Raw genomic sequence first — 24,337 nt, 5'->3', positions numbered from 1 at the left:
TGTTTTTTTCGATACGTTTCCTTTTAATTATCCCTTTAATTATCATTTTGTTTTCAATTGTTAAAAAAAAAAATAATAATTGTATGCATCATTTGTGATTGTCTATTGTTTTCATTGTTGTCCACTGTTGTCTTTGTTAACGTCTAGGTCTCTCTTGTAAATGAGTCCTCGTGACTCGGGACTAACCTGTTTAAATAAAGGTTGAATGAATAGTGCTTTAATGGATTAGTTGTAGATTACTTTATAGAGTTTCATTCAAATCCGTCCACTGGTTCATGATATATTGTGCTAACAGCACACACTGATATAAAGATCACTGAACAAGAGAAAACCAGAGCCCTATAAAGCCCTCTCTTTATAGGGCTCTGGAGAAAACATTAGTAGTTGGTGTGTTATCGCGAGATTTGAGCACGTGATTTCTCTGGACGAGAAGTGGAGACAGCTTACACAGCGGAGCGGAGTGGTCACAGTTGTCTCCTCTCCTTGCCTTCATGACAGCTAGGTTAGCCTGTAAAAGCAACAAGCCCGGTCCGACAGCGTCTCAGGGAGTTTAGTGACAGCACCGCGTGTTGTTTTCTTTAAAGTTTGTCGGTATTCTTCTTTCCTCTCCCTGTACAAGCTTCTGGCTGCGGATTGACTCAACAATGTGACGAGGATGCTTCCAGCTAACCTCCCAAATGTCGTCAGGGACCAGAGTAACAGCATCACCAACATTTGAGGTAAGAATCACAATTTAACTGATCACTTCTGCACCTGCTGTGTTGATGCGTGTGAGAAAGACTTGGGCTTTTGTCAGGAGTCTGTCCAGCGGTTTGTCTTTAAACAGAAGCTGATAAAACATGATGCCCAGCCATTACAGTTAATTTATGCCTAAAGCTGTAAAATAAAAAAGCTGTTAATATTTAATCTGTGAAAATATTTTTCACCTTTCCGACTTGCTTACAGGTCATTGTTATGGTAGGTGACTGATTTAACATGATTGTGGTTAGATTGTAATCGTGATTTTTTTTAAAAAACTATATACAAGTATTAACCTGCCAGTAAGCATTTAAATCAAACATTTACAGTCATTAGTAATTTAATGGTCTTTTTCTAGGACCTCAGTAACTTAAATATTACAAAAAGAAAAGAAAAGAGTTTTTGCATCATTTCAACTAAACTGTCTGAGCCACAGAAAGACTCATCTGTTCAGTGTTGTTGAAGCAGAGATTTAAAAGCCTTCATGGACTTTAATTTTAAGGCCTTTAATCAACAATCATTTACACATGTTCAGAGAGTCGGTTTCTTTATTGTTGTTCGCACCACATGTGGTGGAACGAAATTATGTACACAGGGTCCCACTTACATCTAACAATAAAAATGTAAAATAAAAACAACCATAACATCTAATATATGAACTTTTTAGTTTTCTACATTTGCCTGTTTTTAGCTGTTTTTTGTTACTTTTCTTTTTAGCCATCCTATTTGTTAAGAAAAAAAACAACAACAATTGTATGACTTTTTATAACTGTTTATTGTTGTCGCTGTTGTCCACTGTTGTCATCATTCTTTGTAGAAATCAGGTTTCTCTTGTAAATGAGTCCTCAAGGCTCAATGGGATTTACCTGTCTAAATAAAGTACACTCAGCACTAATAGCATAAAAACATTACGTCGAACAGCAGCATGAGCATGAGTCTGTGTGAGCAGATGAGCACGAATGAACACAACATGAAACAGATCAGCAGCAACCTGATGTGATTTTTTTCACAGGGATTATTCTGTTTAGAGATTCATGAGTCTAACAGCCTCAGGGTAGAAGCTGTTCCTCAGTCTAGTGGTTCTACATTTAATGTTCCTCAACCTCCTTCCTGAGGAGAGTGGGGCAAAAAGTGTGTGTGCTGGGTGAGTGGGGTCCTTCATGATGCAGGTGGCCCTCTTCCTGCATCTAGAGGTGTAAATGTCTGTGATGGTGGAGAGACTGACTCCAACAATCTTCTGTGCAGCCTTCACCACTTTCCGCAAAGCTTTTCTTTCTGCAGCTGTGCAGCCTCCATGCCACATGTTGATGCTGGAGCACAGGATGCTCTCCACTGCACACCTCCAGAAGGAGGTGAGGACTGAGCTTCCCAGTCCAGCTCATCTCAACCGCCTGTGGAAGTAGAGTCTCTGATGAGCTTTCTTGATCAGGCTGGTGGTGTTGTTGCCCCAGCTGAGGTTGTCATTCAGGTGTACACCCAAGTACTTGTAGCTGGAGACCACTTCCACCGCAGATCCTCTTATGTTCAGGGGTGTATATGTGTGTTTGTTCCTTCTGATGTCCTCATTCATCTCCTTTGTCTTCTTCACATTGATGTGAAGTTTATTCTCTTTGTACCAGCTCTCCAGGTGTTCCATCTCCTGCCTGCCACCTCCTCCTGTCATTGTTTGTGATGCATCCCACCACCGCTGTATCATCTGTAAACTTTACAATATGACAGCCTTGATGGGTAGCTGCACAATCATACGTGAGCAGAGTAAACAGGAGGGGGCTCAACACACAACCCTGAGGAGAGCAGTGCTGAGGGTTATGGTAGAGGAGGAGAGGTTGTGGATCCTCACTGACTGTGGTCTGTTTGTTAAGAAGTCTAGTACCCAGTTGCAAATGGAGGGGCTTAGTCCTAGTGTGAATAGTTTGTCCATCAGGGTTTGAGGGATCATGGTGTTGAAGGCAGATGCGAAGTCCCCAAAGAGCATACGGACGTAAGAGTTTTTCTGCTCCAGGTGGATGAGCGCAGTGTGGACCCACAGAGGAGATGGCATCCTCTGTTAATCGGTTCTCGCGCTATGCATACTGCTGAGGGTCCTCGTTGATGTTGATGGCTGTTTTGATATGGGTCATGACCAGTTTTTCGAAGCATTTAGCGACTTTCGGGATGAGGGCCACTGGCCTATATTCATTCAGACCAGTCACTGCAGAGCTTTTTGGGACTGGGATGATGGTGGCAGTCTTCAGGCAGGTGGGAACTGTCTCCAGGGTAAGTGAGGTGTTAGAGATATCTGCCAGCACCTCGCAGAGCTGATCGGCACATTCTTTCCACACTTTTCTGGGGATGTTGTCTGTGCCGGTTGCCTTGTGCATATTAATCCTCCTGAAAGTACTCCTTACTTGGGCTGAGGTCACGCTGAGATGCTCTTCATCCGGTGGTGAGGTGTGTCTGGTGCTGGGTGGTCTGTTCGGGTCTTCAAAGCGTGCATAGAACTTGTTGAGGGCATCAGGCAGAGATGGGTCTTTTGAGGCATTTTTGGCTCCTTACTTTATGTTCTGTTATGCACTTAACGCCCCTCCCCAGGATCCGAGGATCTTATGAGGTGAATTGACCCTCGATCCTCTGTGCATATGTAGCCTTGGCCCTCTTAATACCAGCAACTAGGGGTGTAACGGTACTAGGGCTGAGAACCTTTCTAAAAAAATTGGTATTGGTACCGGTGTCGGTACCTTCACTTCGGTGTCGGTTCCTGGATGGTTCTTTTTTCGGTACCAATTTTGTAATTAATATTCATTCTAACAAATAAAATTACGTTATACATTACAGTACAAATTGTGAATTTTATTTTTTAACTTGGGTATTTTTCCATTCTAAGCAGTTTTCTTACATAAAAACAAACAAATAATTTCCAGTTCAAAAGAACAGTTTCAAACCAGTGACACGTCAGTGTCTAATGTTCACTGATACACACTGAGGATCTTTTCACTGAACAGTTTTTCTTCAGAAACATCAACATGTCTGTTTTCTCTGGACACAAACAAGCCCACTCCTGGCTGATGGTGTCTCCAGCAGTAGAAAATGTTCACTCTGAAGCTATAGATGATGCTTGTTGCACACACAGATACCTGGTTGTCTGTTTGATAGCAATGACATATTGTCCTTCACATTCCACCAGCAGGTCACTGGATTCACTGAGGTAGGGATGATGCAGACTTCTGCACCTCTGTGTCTCTGCCTTAATCTTCTCTGTGGTTCTCTGGGGTTTAGGGCTCTGATCATCTCCCTAATTGACATGAGAACAAAACATCAACAATAACATGGTTGTGTTATTATTGATCAAAAAACATTATCTAGGCTGAGAGATAAAAGCTTAACTGGTCAACATCTTTTACAGTTTAGTTACCTCTACCATGCAGCTCCACTGTACAAAAAGACAGCAAACTTTTAACAACAAAGTCTGATTGTCCTGTGGCCCCCACTTCACTTTTCTGTCTGTCCTCACATCTGGGTCAGAACCTCCTGTGAGGAGAACATTAACATAAGCCGTGCCACCTGTGCTCCCTCTTCAGGACATTGCCTTCCATCCGCGCCGGAGATACATTCACCGTGGCTCCCGCCGTAGACTCCACGTTGACAAGTCTAACCCCATAAACTCTATCTGGTCTGACTCTCACCATTCTACACGCCGCAATACTCGGGCCGCTAATAGTAGTAGCATGTTAGCTAGCCTAGCTCGGTCGGCTAATGCTCTGGTCGCTACCAACTCCTCCTCCGTAAAGTTTGGCCTTCTGAACGTTCGCTAACTCACTGGAAAAGGTCAGCTTATTCAAGACCTAATATCCGACCGTAAGCTGGATTTAATTTGTCTAACAGAAACGTGGCAACAACAAAATGTCTTTTTCCACCTGAATGAATCTACCCCACTGGGGTTTGTTTACATCGCCAAATCCCACGAGTCCGGCCGCGGAGGAGGTCTCGCGATAATTCACCGCGAGAACTGGAAGGTCACGCCGGTTCACACACCTCCCTCTCCCTCCTTTGAGCACACTGTGTGTCTACTCTCCGGCCCTACCCCCAACATTGTTGCCACTTTCTACCGTCCGCCCAAAATCAACAACTCTTTTATAAATGACTTTGCTGCTCTAATCGCCCATCTCTCAGCTCTTTCACCCAACATTATTCTGCTTGGAGACTTCAACATTCATATGGATGAAGACAACAACCCCCTCACCAGAGACTTCACATCCTGCCTTGACAGCTGTGGCTTCCAGCAGTTCATTAACTTTCCAACCCACATAAAAGGCCACACTTTGGACTTATTATGCTGCTCTGGACTCTCTCCTCTTAACTTTTCTTCTGATGAACTTCCATTTACTGATCACCTCGTGATTTCATTCAGTGTCAATCTTAAATTTTCTAAAGAGAAACCTCAACGCACTCTTTCCTTCCGTAATATTAAGAATATCAACCATGACATTCTTTTGTCTCATATTAATAATACCTTCTTCACCTTCAATTCTTTTAACCCAGATGACCTTGTCACATTCTACAATAACAGCCTCACCAACATCCTTAACTCTGTCGCTCCTCTGAAAACCCGCTCTGTCTCTTTCTCCAACTCTGCACCCTGGTTCACTCCAGAACTCCGTTCTCTGAAATCCAAAGGTCGGAGGTTGGAGCGACTCTATAAGAAATCCGGTCTCTCAATTCACAAGGAACTCTATGCGAACCACGTCATCCAGTATAAGGACAGTATTTCTCAAGCCAAATCCAGCTACTTCACTGACATCATCAGTTCCAATGTTGGCAATTCAAAGACTTTGTTCTCTCTCCTTAACCGTTCAGTCTCATCTCCTAACTCATTACCCTCTCACATGGTTTCCACAGAATTTTGCAACTCTCTGATGTCCTCTAAAAAAGTTAAATCTGGTCCTCTGGACATTCAAAAAAAACAAAACAAAGCAAATCAACAAAAAAATATAGAAACGTTTCGTCTCTCATCCGAGAGACTTCCTCAGTCTGAGGAGCTGTATTCAGCTCAGTCTCTTAAATAGCACCGTCTCAGAGTGGATCAACCAGTTTTTCTGCTGACAACCAAAACCAGCTGATCACATGCTCAAGAAGGACCATCAGCCTAACAATGGATCATTAGCACACTGATGGCTGTTTACTGTTGATCTAATACTATTCTTCATTAAGTAGATTAAAACTCTGCAAAACTGCTAACATCATCTCACAACAGATAGAAACTTATTGTTTTAATTAAAACAATGTTTCTCAAGAAAAAAAAACTGATGAGCTTGTCAGCATGTAAGGGGCGTTTACCTTCGGGACAAATTGAGGTCGTCGATTGGTCAGTTACTGACACGCCTTCTGAGTTGATTGACACGTCGCGCCGTTGAGAATCTGATTGAAGAAAAAAAAAAAACCAAGAGCTGCAGCAGCTGCGCTGGGAGGAGGCGGGGCTGTCCAAATGCAGCGGAAGTGCAGCAGTCTGTGCAGCGCTGGGCTCCAAGTAAAGCAGGAGATAACCAGATACTTTGCTTGTGCCTTCACTGCCCTGGGCCCCTTAGAGATCATGGGCCCCTGGGCAGTTGCCCAGTTGCCCATATGGTTAATCCGGCCTTGACAGCGCCCCATCATTTACTAACTCATGGACGTGTTTTTTTACTTTCATGATAATATGGGACAAAGTGCGTCCCGTTGCAGCTCAATACGGAATGCGTACTTTTGTTTCTGAATACGGGACAATTCCGTTTTTTACGGTACGGTTGGCAACCCTACACGCGCTAGACACGTGAACCCCATCTGTGGGCATCACCAGCACCATAGACATACATTATACAAAGATTAGGTACTGCATGACAATCAGCCAGATTCTTCTCAGCTGTGCAGGTGCCCTCAGAGCAGCAGCTGTTGAAAACTCCAACATTACCTCCCCCTCAAAGATCACCTCCAGGCGACCTGAAGCGCTTCTCAGGATGGTCCTTGAAGAAGGAGGTTATTAGGCTCGGGTCTAGAATGAATGACCTGGGGATCCAAGACCTCTCCTCAGGACCGTATCCCTCCCAGTCGACGAGGTACTTGAACCCCTGGCCCCAGCGACGAATGTCTAGGATGCGTCTGACCGTGAAAGCCTGGTGATTGTCGATGAGATGGGCGGGTGGGTGGAGGTTGGTAGGCGGGTTCAATGGACACTCGAAGACGGGTTTGATCTGTGAGACATGAAAAGTAGGGTGGACTCGCATGGACGCGGGCAACTGCAGTCTTACCGCTGAAGGGTTGATGATGCGGGTCACCGGGAAGGGTCCAATAAAGCAGGGAGACAGTTTTCGGGACATGTTCTTTAGGGTGATGTTGCGAGTAGAGAGCCATACCTTTTGTCCCACCTTGTACGTAGGGGCTGCAGAGCGGTGACAATCAGTAATCTTCTTGTTCTGTGTTGCCGTGCACAGAAGAACCGCCTTGGTCTGACGCCACACCCTGCGACACCTGCGGAAATGGTGCTGGACAGAATGGTTACCATTCTTATTTCTTGCACAAGTGGAACAGGGAAAAAGGGGTGTGTGTAACCCACAGATGCCTCAAAAGGAGACAAACCGGTGGCAGATGAGGTATGTGTGTTGTGGGCATATTCAACCCATAGCAGATGGTCACTCCAAGCAGAGGGATTTGTTTCAACAACACATGTCAGGGCTGCCTCCAGCTCTTGGTTACATCTTTCAGCCTGACCATTTGACTGGGGGAAATCACTAGAAGTGAGGCTGGCTGAAGCCCCCAGGGCACTACAAAAACTTGGCCATACCTGGCAGACAAATTGGGGTCCTCGATCCGAGACCACGTCTGTAGGGATCTTGTGTATTCTGTACACATGCTGGGTTGAGAGTTTGGCGGTCTCAAAGGCTGAGGGGAGCTTGGGAAGGGGAATGAAGTGAGCAGAATTTGAGAATCTGTCAATCACAGTCAAAATGGTTGTGTTGCCTGCAGATGGGGGTAAACCAGTGATGATATCCAAGGAGATGTGGGACCAAGGACGGCTCGGGATGGGTAGAGGTTGGAGATGGCCAGCCGGGGGTTGGTTACCATTCTTATTTCTTGCACAAGTGGAACAGGCAGCAACAAAATCTCGAACATCTTGGTTCATAGACTGCCACCAAAAGTGTTTCTTTGCCAAAGTAAGCATACGAACAACGCCAGGGTGATAAGAGAATTTGCTAGAGTGTGACCAGAATCGGAATAAACTTTATTGGAATTGCACCGAGGTACAACGCGAATATGTACGTACAGGCATCCGAAAAATGGGCGGAGTGCACGAAGCTGCAACTGTAGAAAGCGTGGCCATTTTATCCTTATCAGATAATAATCTTAGATAGGAAAAGGGGTAGAAACATGAGGGTAGATAGTGGTATTACAAAAAAAGATCTTTCACATCTCGTCTATCAGGACACGATTTGAGACATCAAAAAAACTCCACCAGCAAGCACAATTAAAACATGATTACATTTGCATTTGACATCGAGGTGTTGAGATTTGTCCATGAGCTTTTTTTTCAGATCAGCCACAGTTTCTGAAGATGATGTTCCAGCCAGCAGTTCTGATAAGCTTGCACAGAAACTTCTGGGGGGGATAGATGAAGCTTTTGTTGTCCTTGTGTACTCATGTCTTGAACATGTCGTATTCAACCATTGACAGAGGCCTTGTGTCACTGACGATCATTTAAGGATGTTTTCAGTGAAGACAGCTGCTGCTGTGGTGTCCATGATGTCTGTCCATCATGTAGGATGTTGTTGTTTGTTGTTGTTTTCTGGAATGAGACAGTAAATATGTATTATATCATAATTTACAGCAACTCAAGAAATGCCTTGTTTCACTTACAGTGTTAGGTTCAGGCAAAAGTAGCTAAAAGAGCAATTAAACACACACAATCACCCCCCCCCCCACACACACACACACACACACACACACACACACCCACACACACAAATATAAAATACTTAATTACACACATTTGAGTAGATGTAATAAATTACTTTAATTCCTGTTTAAATGCAATTCATCCTGCCATACCCACAGTATCTTCAGACTTTGCCAGCAAATTAAACGTTGAAGCTTAATCATTAAATTATTATGGTAAATGGACTGTACTTATATAGCACCTTGCTATCTTATCGAGATACTCAAAGCGCTTTACACAACAATCTGTACCTTATTTACCCATTCATACAGCACTCTACTAGATCTCTACAAAGCTAATTTAACAAATCATTCTAAAGAGACTTATCAGAGATTTATCACATTCATACACTGATGGGACATACATTGGAGGCGATGAGGGGTTCAGTGTCTTGCCCAGGGACACTTTGGCATGTGACTGCTGGTGGATTCGAACCCCCAACTCTTGCATTGGAGGACGACTGCTCTAACCACTCAGCCACAGCCGCCCCACAAATTATCTTTGTGTTAGATTTATTTATAAATCACATTTAAACACTGCTTGTACCAATTAAATTAAATAATAAGTAACACACACGTTCTCTATCACCGTCATTAATCAGATAAACAGCTTCATCTACCAGAGAGACTGACGTTATGTTTTCTCACTTGGAAACAGAACAATGTGTTAAATTGTAGAGACTCACTTGCAACACATGATGAGTTGGGAGTGAGACGAGTTGTATCAGCTGCAGCTCCTTCCTCCTCCTCGTGAGTCCGACATGTTTACGTTTCATCTCCGTGGTTCTCCCGTGTCGTGTCGGCGATTTTCAAAGCTGCATGTTTCAGTTTTTATCTTTGTGAAGAGCTCTCACACTTTGGAGGACTTGGGTCGAACAGTTTTTGCTGCGTCGGTCATTTGTAAAATTTACTTAATTTCCTTTTGAAACAGTCTCTGCTCTGCTTCCTCCGCCCCCCTCGCTCTGTTCAACTCGCGCTGCAGAGGTTGTTTTTTTTCAAACTTTATTCAGTCAGTCAGCAGAACAAAACGGCTCCGTAGCGCCGTGAAAGACACATAATCGCGCGACACAACGAATCGATAATGAAATTCATTGCCAACTCTTTTAATCATCGATTTTATCGATTCGTTGTTGCAGCCCTAGTTTCATCTGAATGAGCCTTTAAACCCCCTCTTTAGGTTAAAATTATTCTTTCATTTTTTCATTTAAATTATTATTATTGTGACTATACTATGAGTTCAAAAGAAAGTATATAAAAAGATCCTGATGCATGCTCAATATATAAAAAGAGACGTGATTCACTGACAACACAAATTCTGTGTTTTTAACTAAAAGCAAATCCCAGTCCTCTGCATCTTTCTGTGATACAGTAGTCCCTCGCTACGTCACAGTTCGTTTATCGCAGATTCGCTGTATCGCAGTTTTTCAAAGTAAGATCGGACATGACACAATCGGCTGATAGATGGATGAGCCTTGGAATGTTTATTTAAAATAAATTTTTTTAAATGATTTTGCACCATGTGTGCAGCCCACAAGTGCAGGGGAAGCTCCCTCCTGCAACTGATCAGCTGATCTCCTTCTCTGCCACCACACATTTCTGCTGCTGCATCATTTTTGAGAAAGGTTAACCCTTTGCTGTCTAGATGAACCAATCAACTTTTGTCTTCCAACTTAAAATTCAAAGAATGTCGCATCGTAAAATCGTCATAATCACAAAATATGTGTTAAAAGTTATTTTTAATTATTTTAGAACTTCATGTTCAGTTGTTACAGTGTAACTGATCAAGAAGTACATTTCTGCTCCGTGCTGCAGAGCTGTGTGAAGGTTAACCCTTTAATGTCCTATGTCCTGCTGCCAGTGGTTAATTTGAGCTGGATCCTGTCGGAACAATATCCGGGAACTCTCTCATTTTGATCCATTGTGTTCCGGCAACTCTTTGTTCGGATCTGGCAACTCCGCCCCTAAAAGTTCAAAGTCATTTTGAATTTTTTATTTTGATTATTTATTAAAAATAGTATGAGAGGAGATGTTGCCCTTAGCCCAACGGACCCAATCTGTGGATGTTCCAGCCGCAGCACGTGGCAAACCAACTCTCACACACTCCAGATGGTCACATTTACACACGGAGGTTCTGTGCGGAGTCCTTCTCTCCAAATATTGTCCTTCCTCAGCGGGGCTGCACACTGAAAACGCCCCCTCTCTCCTCCTGTCAGATCCCTGAAACAGAAATGATCATTTATTCAACAGAATAAATAAATGCCCTGTGGACAGTGCACGTTATGCGCAGCATCTCCAGACAGCTCTACACAGCACACGCACATCAGCAGGTGTCTGAACTTCTTCTACATTTCAGACATAATAAATAAAAAAGATTACTGTAAAAAATAAATTAAAAATACAAAGAGAGAAATGTTTGATATGTTATTCACATTGTCACGTTTCAAAACAACTGCGCTAATTTGTCCAAATAACAACAGTGATCAAAATGTCAAAAAGACAGTCCAATTTACTTTAATAAAAATGGATGGATGGATTGATGGTTTGATTGATTGATTGATTGATTGATTGTTTGTTTGTTTATTTGTTTGTCTGTCCATCTGACAACCAAGAATTGAAGCCTTCAGGTGCTTGAAACGATGCCACGAGACTGGAGCAGGAGCAACAACCAGGACTGAATTCAGCAGTGAAGAGTTCAGCTCAGAACCATGAAGTGAGAGAGGGAGGAGGGGGTTAGGACACCTGACAGAATTGGAGCTGCTCTATTCACACACGACTCGGCCGGGCACAGCCCGAAGAGGAAACGTGGGTCCCCCTTCCCATGGGTTCACCACCTGTGGGAGGGGCCAAAGGGGTCGGGTGCAATGTGGGATGGGTGGTGGCCGAGGACGGGTACCCTGGCGGTCTGATCCTTGGCTACAGAAGCTGGCTATTGGGACGTGGAATGTCACCTCACTGGTGGGGAAGGAGCCTGAGCTGGTGTGTGAGGTTGAGAGGTTCTGGCTAGAAATAGTCGGACTCACCTCTACACATGGGTCTGGCTCTGGAACCAGTTTCCTTGAGAGGGGTTGGGCATACTTATTGCCCCCCATCTTGGTGCCTGTGTGTTGGGGTTCACCCCAGTGAATGAGAGGGTAGGTAGCCTCCCTCCGCCTATGTGTGGGGGGACGGGTTCTGACTGTCGTTTGTGCTTATGCACCAAACGGCAGTTCAGATTATCCACCCTTTTTGAAGTCCTTGGAGGGGGCACTGGAAAGTGCACCTCCTGGGGACTCCCTTGTTCTGCTGGGGGACTTCAATGCTCACATGGGCAATGACGGTGAGACCTGGAGGGGTGTGGTTGGGAGGAACAGCCCCCTTGAGCTGAACCCGAGTGGTGTTCTGTTGTTGGACTTCTGTGCTTGTCATGAATTGTCCATAACAAACACTATGTTCAAGCATAAGGGTGTCCATATGTGCTCTTGGCACCAAGACACCCTAGGCCGCAGTTTGATGACAGACTTTGTTGTCGTCTCATCTGATCTGCGGCCGCATGTCTTGGACACTCTGGTGAAGAGAGGGGTGGAGTTGTCCACTGATCACTACCTGGTGGTGAGATTGCTCCAATGGTGGGGGAGGATGCCATCCAGACCTGGCAGGTCCAAACGTATTGTGAGGGTTTGCTGGGAACATCTGGCAGAGTCTCCTGTGAGACAGAGCTTTAACTCCCACCTCCGGGCGAACTTGGAACATGTTCCGGGGGAGGTAGGGGACATTGAGTCAGAGTAGGCCATGTTCCATGCCTCTGTTGTTGAGGCGGCTTACCGAAGCTGCGGCCGCAAGTTTGTGGGTGCCTGTCACGGCAGCAACCCTCGAACCCGGTGGTGGACACCGGCGGTGAGGGATGCTGTCAGGCTGAAGGAGTCCTATCGGGCCTTTTTGGCCTGTGAGACCCCGGAAGCAGCTGATGGGTACCGGCAGTCCAAGCGACAGGCGACTCGGGTGGTCGCTGAGGCAAAAACTCGGGCATGGGAGGGGTCGGAGAGGCCATGGAGAATGACTTCCGCACGGCTTCGAGGCGATTCTGGTCCACCCTCCGGCGTCTCTGGGGAGGAAAGTGGTACACCACCAACACTGTTTATAGTGGGGGTGGTATGCTGCTGACCTCAACTCGGGATGTCGTGAGTTGGTGGGCGGAATACTTTGAAGACCTCCTCAATCCCACCGGCACGTTTTCCACTGAGGAAGCAGAGCCTGGGGACGCTGGGTCGGGCCCTCCAATCTCTGGTGCTGAGGTCATTGAGGTGGTTAAAAAGCTCCTTGGTGGCAGGGGCCCCAGGGGTGTAAGAGATTCGCCTGGAGTTCCTTAAAGCTCTGAATGTTGTAGGGTTGTGTTGGCTTACATGACTCTGCAATATTGCATGGACATCGGGGAAGTTCCCCTGGATTGGCAGACCGGGATGGTGGTCCCCCTATTCAAAAAGGGGGACCGTAGAGTGTGTTCCAACTACAGGGGATCGCACTCTTAAGCTTCCCTGGTAAGGTCTATTCAGGGGTTCTGGAAAGGATGGTTCGTCGGATAGTTGAACCTCTGATTCAGGAGGAGCAGTCCAGTGGAACACTGGACCAGGTCTACACTCTCAGCAGGGTCCTGGAGGGTGCGTGGGAGTTTGCTCAACCGGTCTACATGTGCTTTGTGGACTTGGAAAAGGCGTTCGTCCGCATTCCTTGGGGAACCCTGTGGTGGGTGCTCTCGGAGTATGGGGTACCAGGCCCTTTGATACGGGCTGTTGGGTCCCTGTATGACCTGTGTCAGAGCCAGGTCTGCATTGCCGGCAGTAAGTCGGGCTTGTTCCTGGTGAGAGTTGGACTCTGCCAAGGTTGCCCTTTGTCACCGATTCTGTTCATAACTTTTATGGACAGAATTTCTAGGCGCAGCCGAGGTGTTGAGGGGATCCGCTTTGGTGGCCTTAGGACCGCATCTCTGCTTTTTGCAGATGATGTGGTCCTATTGGCTTCATCAGATCGTGATCTTCAGCTTTCGCTGGAGTGGTTCGCAGCCGAGTGCGACACAGCCAGAATGAAGATCAGTTCCTCCAAATCTGAGGCCATGGTCTTGAGCCGAAAAAGGGTAGAGTGCCCTCTCCGGGTCATGGAGGAAGTCCTGCCCCAATTAGAGGAGTTCAAGTATCTTGGGATCTTGTTCACAAATGAGGGAAAAATGGAGCGTGAGATTAATAGGCATATAGTTGCAGCATCTGCAGTGAAGCGGGCGCTGTACAGGTCTGTCGTGGTGAAGAGAGAGCTGAGTCAAAAGGCGAAGCTCTCAATTTACCGATCGATCTACGTTCCTACCCTCATCTGTGGTCATGAGTTTTGAGTTGTGACCGAAAGAACGAGGTCTCGGATACAAGCGGCCGAAATGAGTTTTCTCCTCAGGGTGTCTGGGCTCTCCCTTAGAGATAGAGTGAGAAGGTCGATCATCCGGGAGGGACTCAGAGTAGAGCCGCTGGTTTTCTACATCGAGAGGAGCCAGTTGAGTTGGCTCGGGCATCTAGTTAAAATGCCTCCTGGACGCCTCCCTGGTGAGGTGTTCCAGACACGTTCCACGGGGAGGAGACCCAGAAGAAGACCCAGGACATGCTGGAGGGACTATGTTTCTCGGCTGGCCTGGGAACACCTCGGGATTCCCCAGGAGGAGCTGGCCCAAGTGGCTGGGGAGAGAGAAGTCTGGGCCTCTCTACTTAAGCTGCTACCCCCGCGACCCGACCCCGAGTAAGCAGAAGAAAATGGATGGATGGATGACACTCTTTACAATAAATAAACTATATTAACGATAATAAAAATCTTTATAATTACAATAACAGTCAGAACCAGAACAATATGCAGCAACAGACAGTTTAAGATCTAACTAATCAAGTTTTAAGTTTTTGGCCAAAGACCAACTTGTCCACATTTTCTGCCAAAAGCACAGATTTAGTTGCAGTGACATATTTTCTTGAGCGGTGGAGAAAATCGTCTCACTAGCAACAGGTAGCAGGAATGGAGAGGTAGAGCTTTGCTAATTATGCGGTGTGGCTGTATTTGGCCTCATTACTCACAACCTCTTCTTGGACCTGCTCTCACCTGTCCCTGGAAAAGTTCAGAGTTCAGTCATCACAGACTTCTTAGCTGGAAGTGGATTTCCCTGAAGAGGAAGAAGACAGCTGCTATCTCTGTTCCAGACTGGAAATAAAACACAAAGAGATAAAAAAAAAGAGTTAATAAGATTATAATATATATTTTTTTAAGTTAATTATTAGCTAATTAATTATTAGCCTCCCTGGTAAGGTCTATTCAGGGGTACTGGAGAAGCGAGTCCGATCGTTGGTCGATCCTCAGATCCAGGAGGAACAATGTGGGTTCTGTCCTGGCTGTGAAACACTGGATCAGCTCTTTACCCTCAGTAGGGTCCTTGAGGGGTCATGGGAGTTTGCCCATCCAGTCTACATGTGTTTTGTGGACTTGGAGAAGGCATTCGACAGTGTTCCTTGGGGTACAATGTGGGGGGTGCTCCGTGAGTATGGGATTGGAGGCCCGTTGTTACAGGCTGTTCTGTCCCTATACGAGCAATGCGAGAGTTTGGTGCGCATTGTCGGCAGTAAGTCAAACCCCTTCAGAGTGGGAGTTGGACTCCGCCAGGGCTGCCCGTTGTCACAGATTCTGTTCAGAGTCAGAGATTCTTTATTGTCATTCATTGGAGTTCATAACTTTTATGGACAGAATTTCTCAGTGCAGCCTGCTGGCGGAGGGTTTCCGGTTCAGTGGCCTCAGGATTCCATCTCTGCTCTTTGCAGATGATGTGGTCCTGTTAGTGTCATCGTGCCGTGATCTTCAGCTCTCACTGGAGCAGTTCGCAACCGAGTGTGAAGCGGCTGGGATGAGAATCAGCACCTCCGAATCTGAGGCCATGGTCCTCAACCGGATAAGGGTGGATTGCTCTCTTCAGGTCGAGGGTGAGGTTCTACCACAAGTGGAGGAGTTCAAGTATCTCTGGGTTTTGTTCACGAGTGAGGGAAGAATGGAGCATGAGATTGACAGACGGATTGGTGCAGCATCTGCAGTATTGCGGACTCTGTACCAGTCCGTTGTGGTGAAGAGAGAGCTGAGCTGTAAGGCAAAGCTCTCTGTTTACCGGTTGGTCTACGTTCCTACTAGGAATGCGCAATATAAATGGTATATGGTAGAAACGATAGAAATTTTGCCTACGATAGAGATCTGTCTTCTACCGGCTAACTGCAGTAATGCCGTGTCTGAAGTAAAATCAGAGTTGTCAGTTTAATCATTACTTTTGTTTGTTGAAAACTGTGCATAAGTGGTGTTCAAGTGTAAAATCAGAGCTGTCAGATTTAATCGTTACTTTTTTTGAGCTGAAAACTGTGCGCAAGTGGCGTTAAAGTCTTTTCTTCGAGAGCTAAGTAGCAAAGCTACAAGCTAACTGCAGCTGGCTTGCTGTAGTGTTGCGTATTCTGACGCATGCGCAAAACGCTGTGTTCCGTCGAAAGGGTTTTTTTTTTTCCATATAAAGTTAAAATAAGCATTGGTCAGCTTTAGAGAAACCTGCTCTCTGATCTGTGAAAAGAACGCTGTGTTGTGTGATTTTTACTGCAAGACCCTCTGGTCAAAGCCACAGACTCATTTTGTGTCATCTCTCCATTAAAGCTGAAGGAGTCGCCCACTAGAGGGTTGGAGGGTGAAGTGTTTCAGTGTAAAATGCTGCTCTGTTGCTGTTCATTTATAAAGTGAGACTGGAAACTGTTAAGAGTTAACAACATTTTTTTTGTTTAAAACATATGGCTAAAACTACATTTGATATCTTTTGCACTGTTTTGCACTACAAGAAAGAAGCCTAATACTTGTTTATTATTTAAAAACTCTCTGGACCTAGTAGTGGAATTTTCTTAATTCAAAATATATGATGGCAAAAGGACACCCTATGCTTTTTTTAGCAAGTTTTATACCAAAAACATATTGCGATATATATCGTTATCGCCACCCTTCACAATACATATCGTGATATGAATTTTATGCCATATCGCACATTCCTAGTTCCTACCCTCACCTATGGTCATGAGCTCTGGGTAGTGACTGAAAGAATGAGATCGCTGATACAGGCGGTTGAAATGAGTTTTCTCCGCAGGGTAGCTGGATTCTCCATTAGAGATATGGTGAGAAGTTCAGTTATTCGGGAGAGACTCGGAGTAGAACTGCTACTTCTCCATGTCGAGAGGAGCCAGTTGAGGTGGTTCTGGCATCTGTTAAGCATGCCCCCTGGGCACCTCCCTAGAGAGGTGCTTCGTGCATGTCCAACTGGGAGGAGATCCCGGGGAAGACCCTGAACACGCTGGAGAGACTGTTTCCCAGTTGGTTGGGGAACGCTTTGGAGTCCTCCCAGAAGAGCTGGAAGAGATGGCTGTGGAAAGAGATGTCTGGGCCTCCCTGCTCAAGCTACCCCCGCGACCCGACTTCGGAATAAGCAGAAGATAATTGATGGATGGATGGATGGAAAAAAGTTAATTAGATAATAATAAAATAACATTACCTCTTCTTGAACGGCCATCATTTGTTGTGAGGTGGTTGAATCTCTCGGTCATCATCACCAGGGCAGGGCTTTAATCTGGTCCAGGGCTTGTTGACGATCAGTTTTAGCTTTTTCATAAAGTGCTGCTACAACTTTTAGGCTGAAGTGTTGATGCAATAGGATGTAGTAGCGGAGCTCAAAAACTTTAAAGCCGGCTCATCAACAACAATACGGACGTAGATCCAGAGCTTTAAAAACTTCTACAGCTTGTGTTGTTGCTTTGGACCGATTTGAATTACCTGATAAAGGTTGTTTAAATGCTACTGTTATCGGTCTTTGCACCAACCAAGCTGCTATTCTGTAGAAGAGACGTTCACGTTTGGATGATGTCGTTTCAAGTGCCTTAACAAGTTAGACGTGCTGCCTGCTGCAGATCTAATCTCCGTGAAACGTCAACACACAGCTTTGGATTTGTTCACTTGTCTTTTAACAAGAAAGCCATAATGTTCCCAAACAGGAGACCGCAACGAGATGCTAGAATGCTAATGCTACGCGTGCTGCAAGATAATAGCGCTGTGCTGAAACACGCTTAGGAACTTTAGTTCCGCGGCACATAATCTCTCGTTAATAAAATTTAATGAGTGAAAAAATAATTGAAACGGTACGCACGTGGACCGAACCGAACATGCTATACTGAAACGGTTCAATACACCCATGTGTACCGTTACACCCCTATCTGATTGATTACTTTCTTTTTCAACGGAGCAGCTTTATTGAGTGAAGTTTGCAAAAAAGTTGTAAATTTATCAACCAGATGATCCAAGTCACTGCTCTCTGATGTATTACTCTGCAAGACAGAGGAAAATGATGGAAGAGAATCCTTAAATTTGGTTCCAGCATTTTCTGATAAGCACATGTGACTGTGTAGTCATTTAATGTAAACTCAAAGATTATTATAAAGACAGACAGAACAGGATTTTGACGATGTATTACTAAGTCATTAATCTCAATGCCATAAGTCAGAACCAGAATCAAGACTGTGATCATGAGAATGAGTAGATGTTTGGACATTTTGGGTAAAACCAATTGACTCTATTAAATTATTAAAGGCTGTGCTTGAGCTATCATTTTCAACATCTACATGAATATTGAAATTACCCATTATTATGACTTTATCAGTATTTAGTAGTAAGTCAGTTAAGAAGTCTGATAATTCAATCAAAAACTGAGCATAGGAGCCTGGTAGACAATAGCAACTTGGAAGAGTGGCCTTTCCGATTTCCATTTTCGACTTGGAGACAGCAACTCAAAAGTATTATAACTAATAATTGGTTTAGTATTAATCAATAGTCCTGACAGAAAAATAGAAGCTACACCTCCACCTCGACCAGTTGTTCTAGGGACATGAAAATTTAAATAATTAGGTGGAGTGGATTCATTTACACTAACAAAATCTCCCTGTTTTAACCAGGTTTCTGTCAGACAGAAAAATCAGTATGATGATCAGTTATCAATATCAGATCATCAGCAGGGATTTAGAGATCTGATGTTTAATAAACAACACTTAATTATTGTATTCTTTTGTTCTGGTAAAGTAACTGTTTATTTTAATTAGATTTTTATGGTTTATATTTTTAGAGCTGATTTTTGATGTATTTATTTTGAGCCGTGGGTGAGTTTGCACTGTTTCAATGGGGTTTTTGGGTGTACTATAACATTTTGAGTGGGTAACAGAGGAGAAGCAGCAGAGAAGTGTTGAAGACTACAACTCAGCTTCCTGGACTGATTTTTAGACAGGACCGTTAATTGTCAATAATCTGGATGTCCAACTGGGTCAGCTAAATTTTTATAAAGAAGTGCTGCCCCATTCAAAGTGGGATAGATTCCATCTCTCCGCATCAGACTGGGTTTTGGGTCAGGATCTCCTCACACTAACTTCCAGTTATCTACAAATCCTACATTGTTTTCAGAGCACCACCTGGACGCCCAGTGGTTGAAAGCCAACATATAACTAAGCATGTCATCACTGGTCCGGTTGGGGAGGGAGCCGGCGAAAACTACTGAGTCCGACATGTTTTTTTGCGAAGTTGCACACTGAAGCAACATTAATTTTAGTGACCTCTGATTTGCGTAGTCGAGTGTCATTTTCGCCGACATGAATAATGACTTTACTTAGGGCTGCAACAATGTATCGATAAAATAGATAAAATAGATAAAAATAGATGATTAAAAGTGTTGGCAACGAATATCATTATCGATTTGTTGTGTCGCGCGATTAAGCGTCTTTCACGGAGCTGTGGAGCCGTTTTGTTCACGGGCAGAGCATTGTCAATGCTGGCTGACTGAATAAAGTAAAAAAAAAAAAAAAAAAAAACCTCTGCAGCGCGAGTTGAACAGAGCGAGGGGAAAGGCGGAAGCAGAGCAGAGGCGGTGTTTTCAAAGGAAATTAAGTAAATAAAAAAATATTAAAAAGTAGAAACGTTTCGTCTTTCATCCGAAAAACTTCTTCAGACTGAAGAAGTCTTTCAGATGAAAGACGAAACGTTTCTACTTTTTTTGTTTTGTTTTTTGAATGTTCAGAGGACCAGACTAAACTTTTTTTAGATAGGCTTCACTACAATGATCCACACTTTTAATCCAGGTTACACTCTTCCCTCAAGGACACATTTTACAAAGTAGTTACATGTGCAGGTATAAAGCATACATTTGTTTATATTTTTGTGTACATTTATTTTTTAAGCTATTTGACTAACTTTTATTTTTATTATTCAATGTTTTACTAACAGAATAGTCAAGTAGCCATCTGTTTTTTGTGCAAATTGCCATGTCAGTCAAATGTTAAATTTTGGAATAAAGGAGTGGAAATTAAAATATTTGTTGTTTTTTGGCCGATCTGTCGATTAACCGAAAAATGATCGGCCGATTAATCAATTTTTGGAATAATTGGTAGTTGCAGCCCTCATTTTACTGTATTTCACCTTAGCTTTAGCCATTTGTTTCAGATGGGATTCATTGTCGCCTGCTCTGGCCCCTGGAATGCATTTGATTGTGGTTTGAGTCGCAGGTGCCACATTTCGAACTATGGAGCTGCCAACATCGAGAGTCTGCTCCTCGACAGGTGCCTTACTAAGCATGGAAAACCGATTTGAAAGTTGGTGGTTGACCGAGGGCTTAATTTTGGTAATTTTTCTTTGAACCGTCATCCAGTGGGGCTGAGGTTCAGGACAGATAAGTGGGGGAAACTAATTTGAAACATGGTTTTGAACGGGAGAAGAATCATTTAAAACGTTGTTTGAAACGTGACCGGATATATGAATATAATGAGCGTAATAACTTGAAGTGTTGCATGTTTTTGTTTGTTTGTTTGTTTTGTTTTTACAAGGTTTCACCAAAATGGTTCCAATGCCATCATTTCTCAACCCAAGATGAATTAATTTAAAGGTGAAGGTGGCAGGTGAGATGCATTAGTTCAAGGAATGCTAGGCCTTTTTCAATTCAATTCAACCTTTATTTATACAGGTTATTGTCATTGAGCCACGAGGACTCATTTACAAGAGAGACATGTTTTAAACAAAGTGCACAGATGAGTCGCAGACAACAATAGCATTTAAAATGAAAAGTAAATCAAGTTCAAGTAGGTTTATTGTCATTACCATCACATGTGGTACCTGAGGTGGAACAAGATAATGTACTCAGGGTCCCAGTTACATCCAACAATAGAAAAAGTATAAAGTGAAAAAAGAAACAGTATAGAAGGATCTACGATATAAACTAAGATATACGCTAAACACTAATAACGCAAAACAATACGGCATAACAACAGCAGCCCGAACATGAGTCCGTGGTAAGCGGATGCGTACGAATGAATACAGCAGCATGAAATAATCAGCAACATGATAAATAGAAGAAATGATGTAGAAAAATAGAAGAAATAAATAAATAGAAAAAATTATTTTTATAAAATGAAACAAAAACAGCCACAGTATAAACAGATGTACAATACTAAAAACAATAACACGACTGCGTTGGTTTTTTCTATGAACTGAGTAGAGGCAGGGCAGCCGGCTTGGGACCCGAAAGTCCCAGGTTCGATCCCCAGTCACTGCACATCACGTCGCGTCTCTGGGCAGCACGTCTCATCCCCAAAATGTCCCCCGGGCGCTTTCAATAGCTGCCCACTGCACCACCTGGTGGTGGATGGGTTAAATGCAGAGACTAATTTCGCCATTGTATGGAAACATACAGTGCTGACATTGTGATGACATTATTATTATTATTATTATTATTATTATTATTATTATTATTATTATTATTATTATTATTTAAAATCCCTTAGAGAGATTAAGGTCGAGAGTCTCAGATCTTTTTCAAGATGTTCCAGGATACAGGAGTGGAGTTAGAGAAAGCCCTTTTGCCAAGTTCAGTCCGCACTGATGGTACACTGCAAGTAATTATGTCCTGAGAGTGCACGCTGTAGCTGCACTGACAAAGTGACATTAGATTAATTAATCACTGTAAATCTCTGCCCTCTGATCTTCTCTTTTCTTTCCTTTTTTCTAGGTCGATGCTTGGCGGTGAATGTCCCATCACCTCCCTCTAAACTTGGAGGCCAGTAGGATTTGGGAGCTGGCTTTGTAATAGTGGCAGCAATGCGGGCTTCTGTGGTGGGCTGCAGGATGAACCTGGGCGCGCTCCTTAATGGGCTGCTGGTTTCCATAGTTGCAGCCCTTCTGTGGAAGTACTCTAAGCTGAGTGAGCATGCCGCTCTGCTTGAGGAGGAGCTGCACATGACACAACAGTCCCAGGAGCTCTCACAGGCCCGCATTGACTACCACGTTGCTCTGCAGTCTCTTCAGGAACACGGTACCAGCATGGTCTGCACTGGCAAGATGCACACCGACCGTATCTGCCGTTTTGACTATCTGTGCTACTCCTCTGAGGCAGAGGAGTTTGTGTTCTTCCACTCCAACTCCTCCGTCATGCTGCCTAATCTTGGGTCCAGGCGCTTCCAGCCTGCCCTGCTAGATTTGTCCTCTGTGGAGGATCACAACACCCAGTACTTTAACTTTTTAGAACTCCCAGCTGCAGCTCTTAAGTTTATGCCCAAGCCTGTGTTTGTACCAGATGTGACTCTAATTCTCAACAGGTTTAATCCAGATAATCTAATGCATGTGTTTCATGATGACTTACTTCCAGCTTTTTATACCATGAAACAGTATTCAGACCTGGATGATGAGGCTCGTCTTGTGTTTATGGAGGGCTGGGGTGAAGGGCCACACTTTGATCTCTATCGACTTCTCAGCACTAAGCAGCCACTGCTCAAAGAACAGCTGAGAAACTTTGGAAAACTAATGTGTTTTACTAAATCTTATGTTGGCTTGTCCAAAATGACTACCTGGTACCAGTATGGGTTTGTCCAACCACAAGGCCCCAAAGCCAACATTTTGGTGTCAGGGAATGAAATTAGGCAGTTTGCCAAGGCTCTCATGTTTAAAATGAACATCACAAGGGTAGAAGAGGTCTGGAAGGATGGAGAAAGTTCTGAGCAAGAAAAGGATAAAGAGAAGAAAGATGAATATATAGTAGTTTTTAGTCGTTCAACAACAAGACTAATACTGAACGAAGCAGAGCTAATCATGGCACTTGCCCAAGAGTTCCAAATGAGAGTGGTCACGGTATCCTTGGAGGAACAGTCTTTTTCTAGTATCATCCAAGTAATAAGTGGTGCTTTCATGTTAGTCAGCATGCATGGAGCTCAGCTTATCACCTCACTGTTCCTCCCCAGAGCTGCTACTGTTGTAGAACTGTTCCCTTTTGCTGTAAATCCAGAGCAGTACACTCCATATAAAACCCTCACCTCCCTTCCAGGCATGGAACTTCACTACGTTTCCTGGAGGAACACAAAAGAGGAGAACACTGTCATCCATCCACAGAGACCCTGGGAACAAGGTGGCATTGCCCACTTAGAAAAGGAGGAGCAGGAGCGAATAATGGCAAGTAAAGATGTTCCAAGGCATCTGTGCTGCCGTAACCCAGAATGGCTTTTTCGAATCTACCAGGACACTTTAGTGGACATCCCATCTTTCCTTGGTGTTCTCAGAGAGGCCATGAAGACCAAGCCCAACTTGAAGAAGGTTAAGATTGCCAGCACAGTCCATCCTGGCCGAGTCAGAGAAGCCTGTTGTCAAACTTCTGTACAAACGCCTAATGAGGCTAAACTCACAGTCTCATGGCAGATCCCATGGAATCTGAAATACCTGAAAGTGAGAGAGGTGAAGTACGAAGTGTGGATCCAAGAACAAGGGGAGAACACCTACATGCCTTATATCCTTCCCCAGCTGAACTACACATTTTCTGACAACATAAAGCCCTTTACCACCTACCTGGTGTGGGTGAGGTGCATCTTTAACAAGAACCTCCTGGGTCCCTTTGCAGATGTTCTTACATGCCGGACCTAAAAAACAAAGCTACGGGCACTTAATTGTTTGCTGGAATCACATAAACACTTGTTGATTACACTAAGGATGGTAAATAATGATTGATTTGCTGCAAAGATGACTTTTTAGCCCTTGCACAAATATGTATTCTTATCTGCTGGTGTGGATTCTCACTCATCCAAGACTTGGTAAATAAATAAATAAAGCAACAACTGGACTTCTATTCTGTAGTTAAAGACATTTTACTTCCCTTCCTGGGAGCTTTTTCAATTCATAAAACCAGAGTGTGTGGAGTTAGAAGCTCTTCAACTGCATGAGATGCTCTGTTCCATTGCTGATTAACTGCTTTTCCTCAAACTGGAGAGTCATTAGGGTCATTGTTCATCAGTCTCACAAATAATGTGCTTCAATCATATGCATGAAGGTGTTAATTTGAGTAAAATTTACTGGGTGTCAGGCTTAATGCTCTATTGTAAATCCTTGGTTACACAGGAACAATCTCTTAAGATGTCAGCAATTTTCCTATGTTGATTTGGAAAAAAGGACGGCACTGTGGCGCAGTTGGTAGAGTTGCCACCACTCAACAAGCAGGTCGCCGTTAAAAAAACAACAAAAAACCCGGTCGGGGGCCTTTCTGGGTGGAGTTTGCATGTTCTCTCCATGCAAGAGCGTGTTTTCTCCAGGT

The 24,337-nt window shown here is 44.1% G+C and overlaps 1 protein-coding gene across 1 annotated transcript; it reads left to right on the top strand.

Annotated features, from left to right (window-relative positions):
* The first annotated feature begins 648 nt into the window (after nt 1-648).
* On the top strand, nt 649-23,781 carry pomgnt2 (protein O-linked mannose N-acetylglucosaminyltransferase 2 (beta 1,4-)). Its single transcript, XM_037677190.1, has 2 exons — nt 649-719; nt 21,776-23,781. Exon 2 carries the CDS (start codon nt 21,865-21,867, stop codon nt 23,671-23,673), a length of 1,809 nt encoding a protein of 602 aa, XP_037533118.1. The 5' UTR covers nt 649-719; nt 21,776-21,864; the 3' UTR covers nt 23,674-23,781.
* The last annotated feature ends 556 nt before the right edge of the window (nt 23,782-24,337 follow it).

This window comes from Nematolebias whitei, chromosome 5, assembly GCF_014905685.2.
Source record: "Nematolebias whitei isolate Nwh7 chromosome 5, NemWhi1, whole genome shotgun sequence".
NCBI lineage: Eukaryota > Metazoa > Chordata > Actinopteri > Cyprinodontiformes > Rivulidae > Nematolebias > Nematolebias whitei.
Note: the sequence above shows the minus strand (reverse complement) of the source record. Positions and strands in the feature narration are given on the sequence as shown.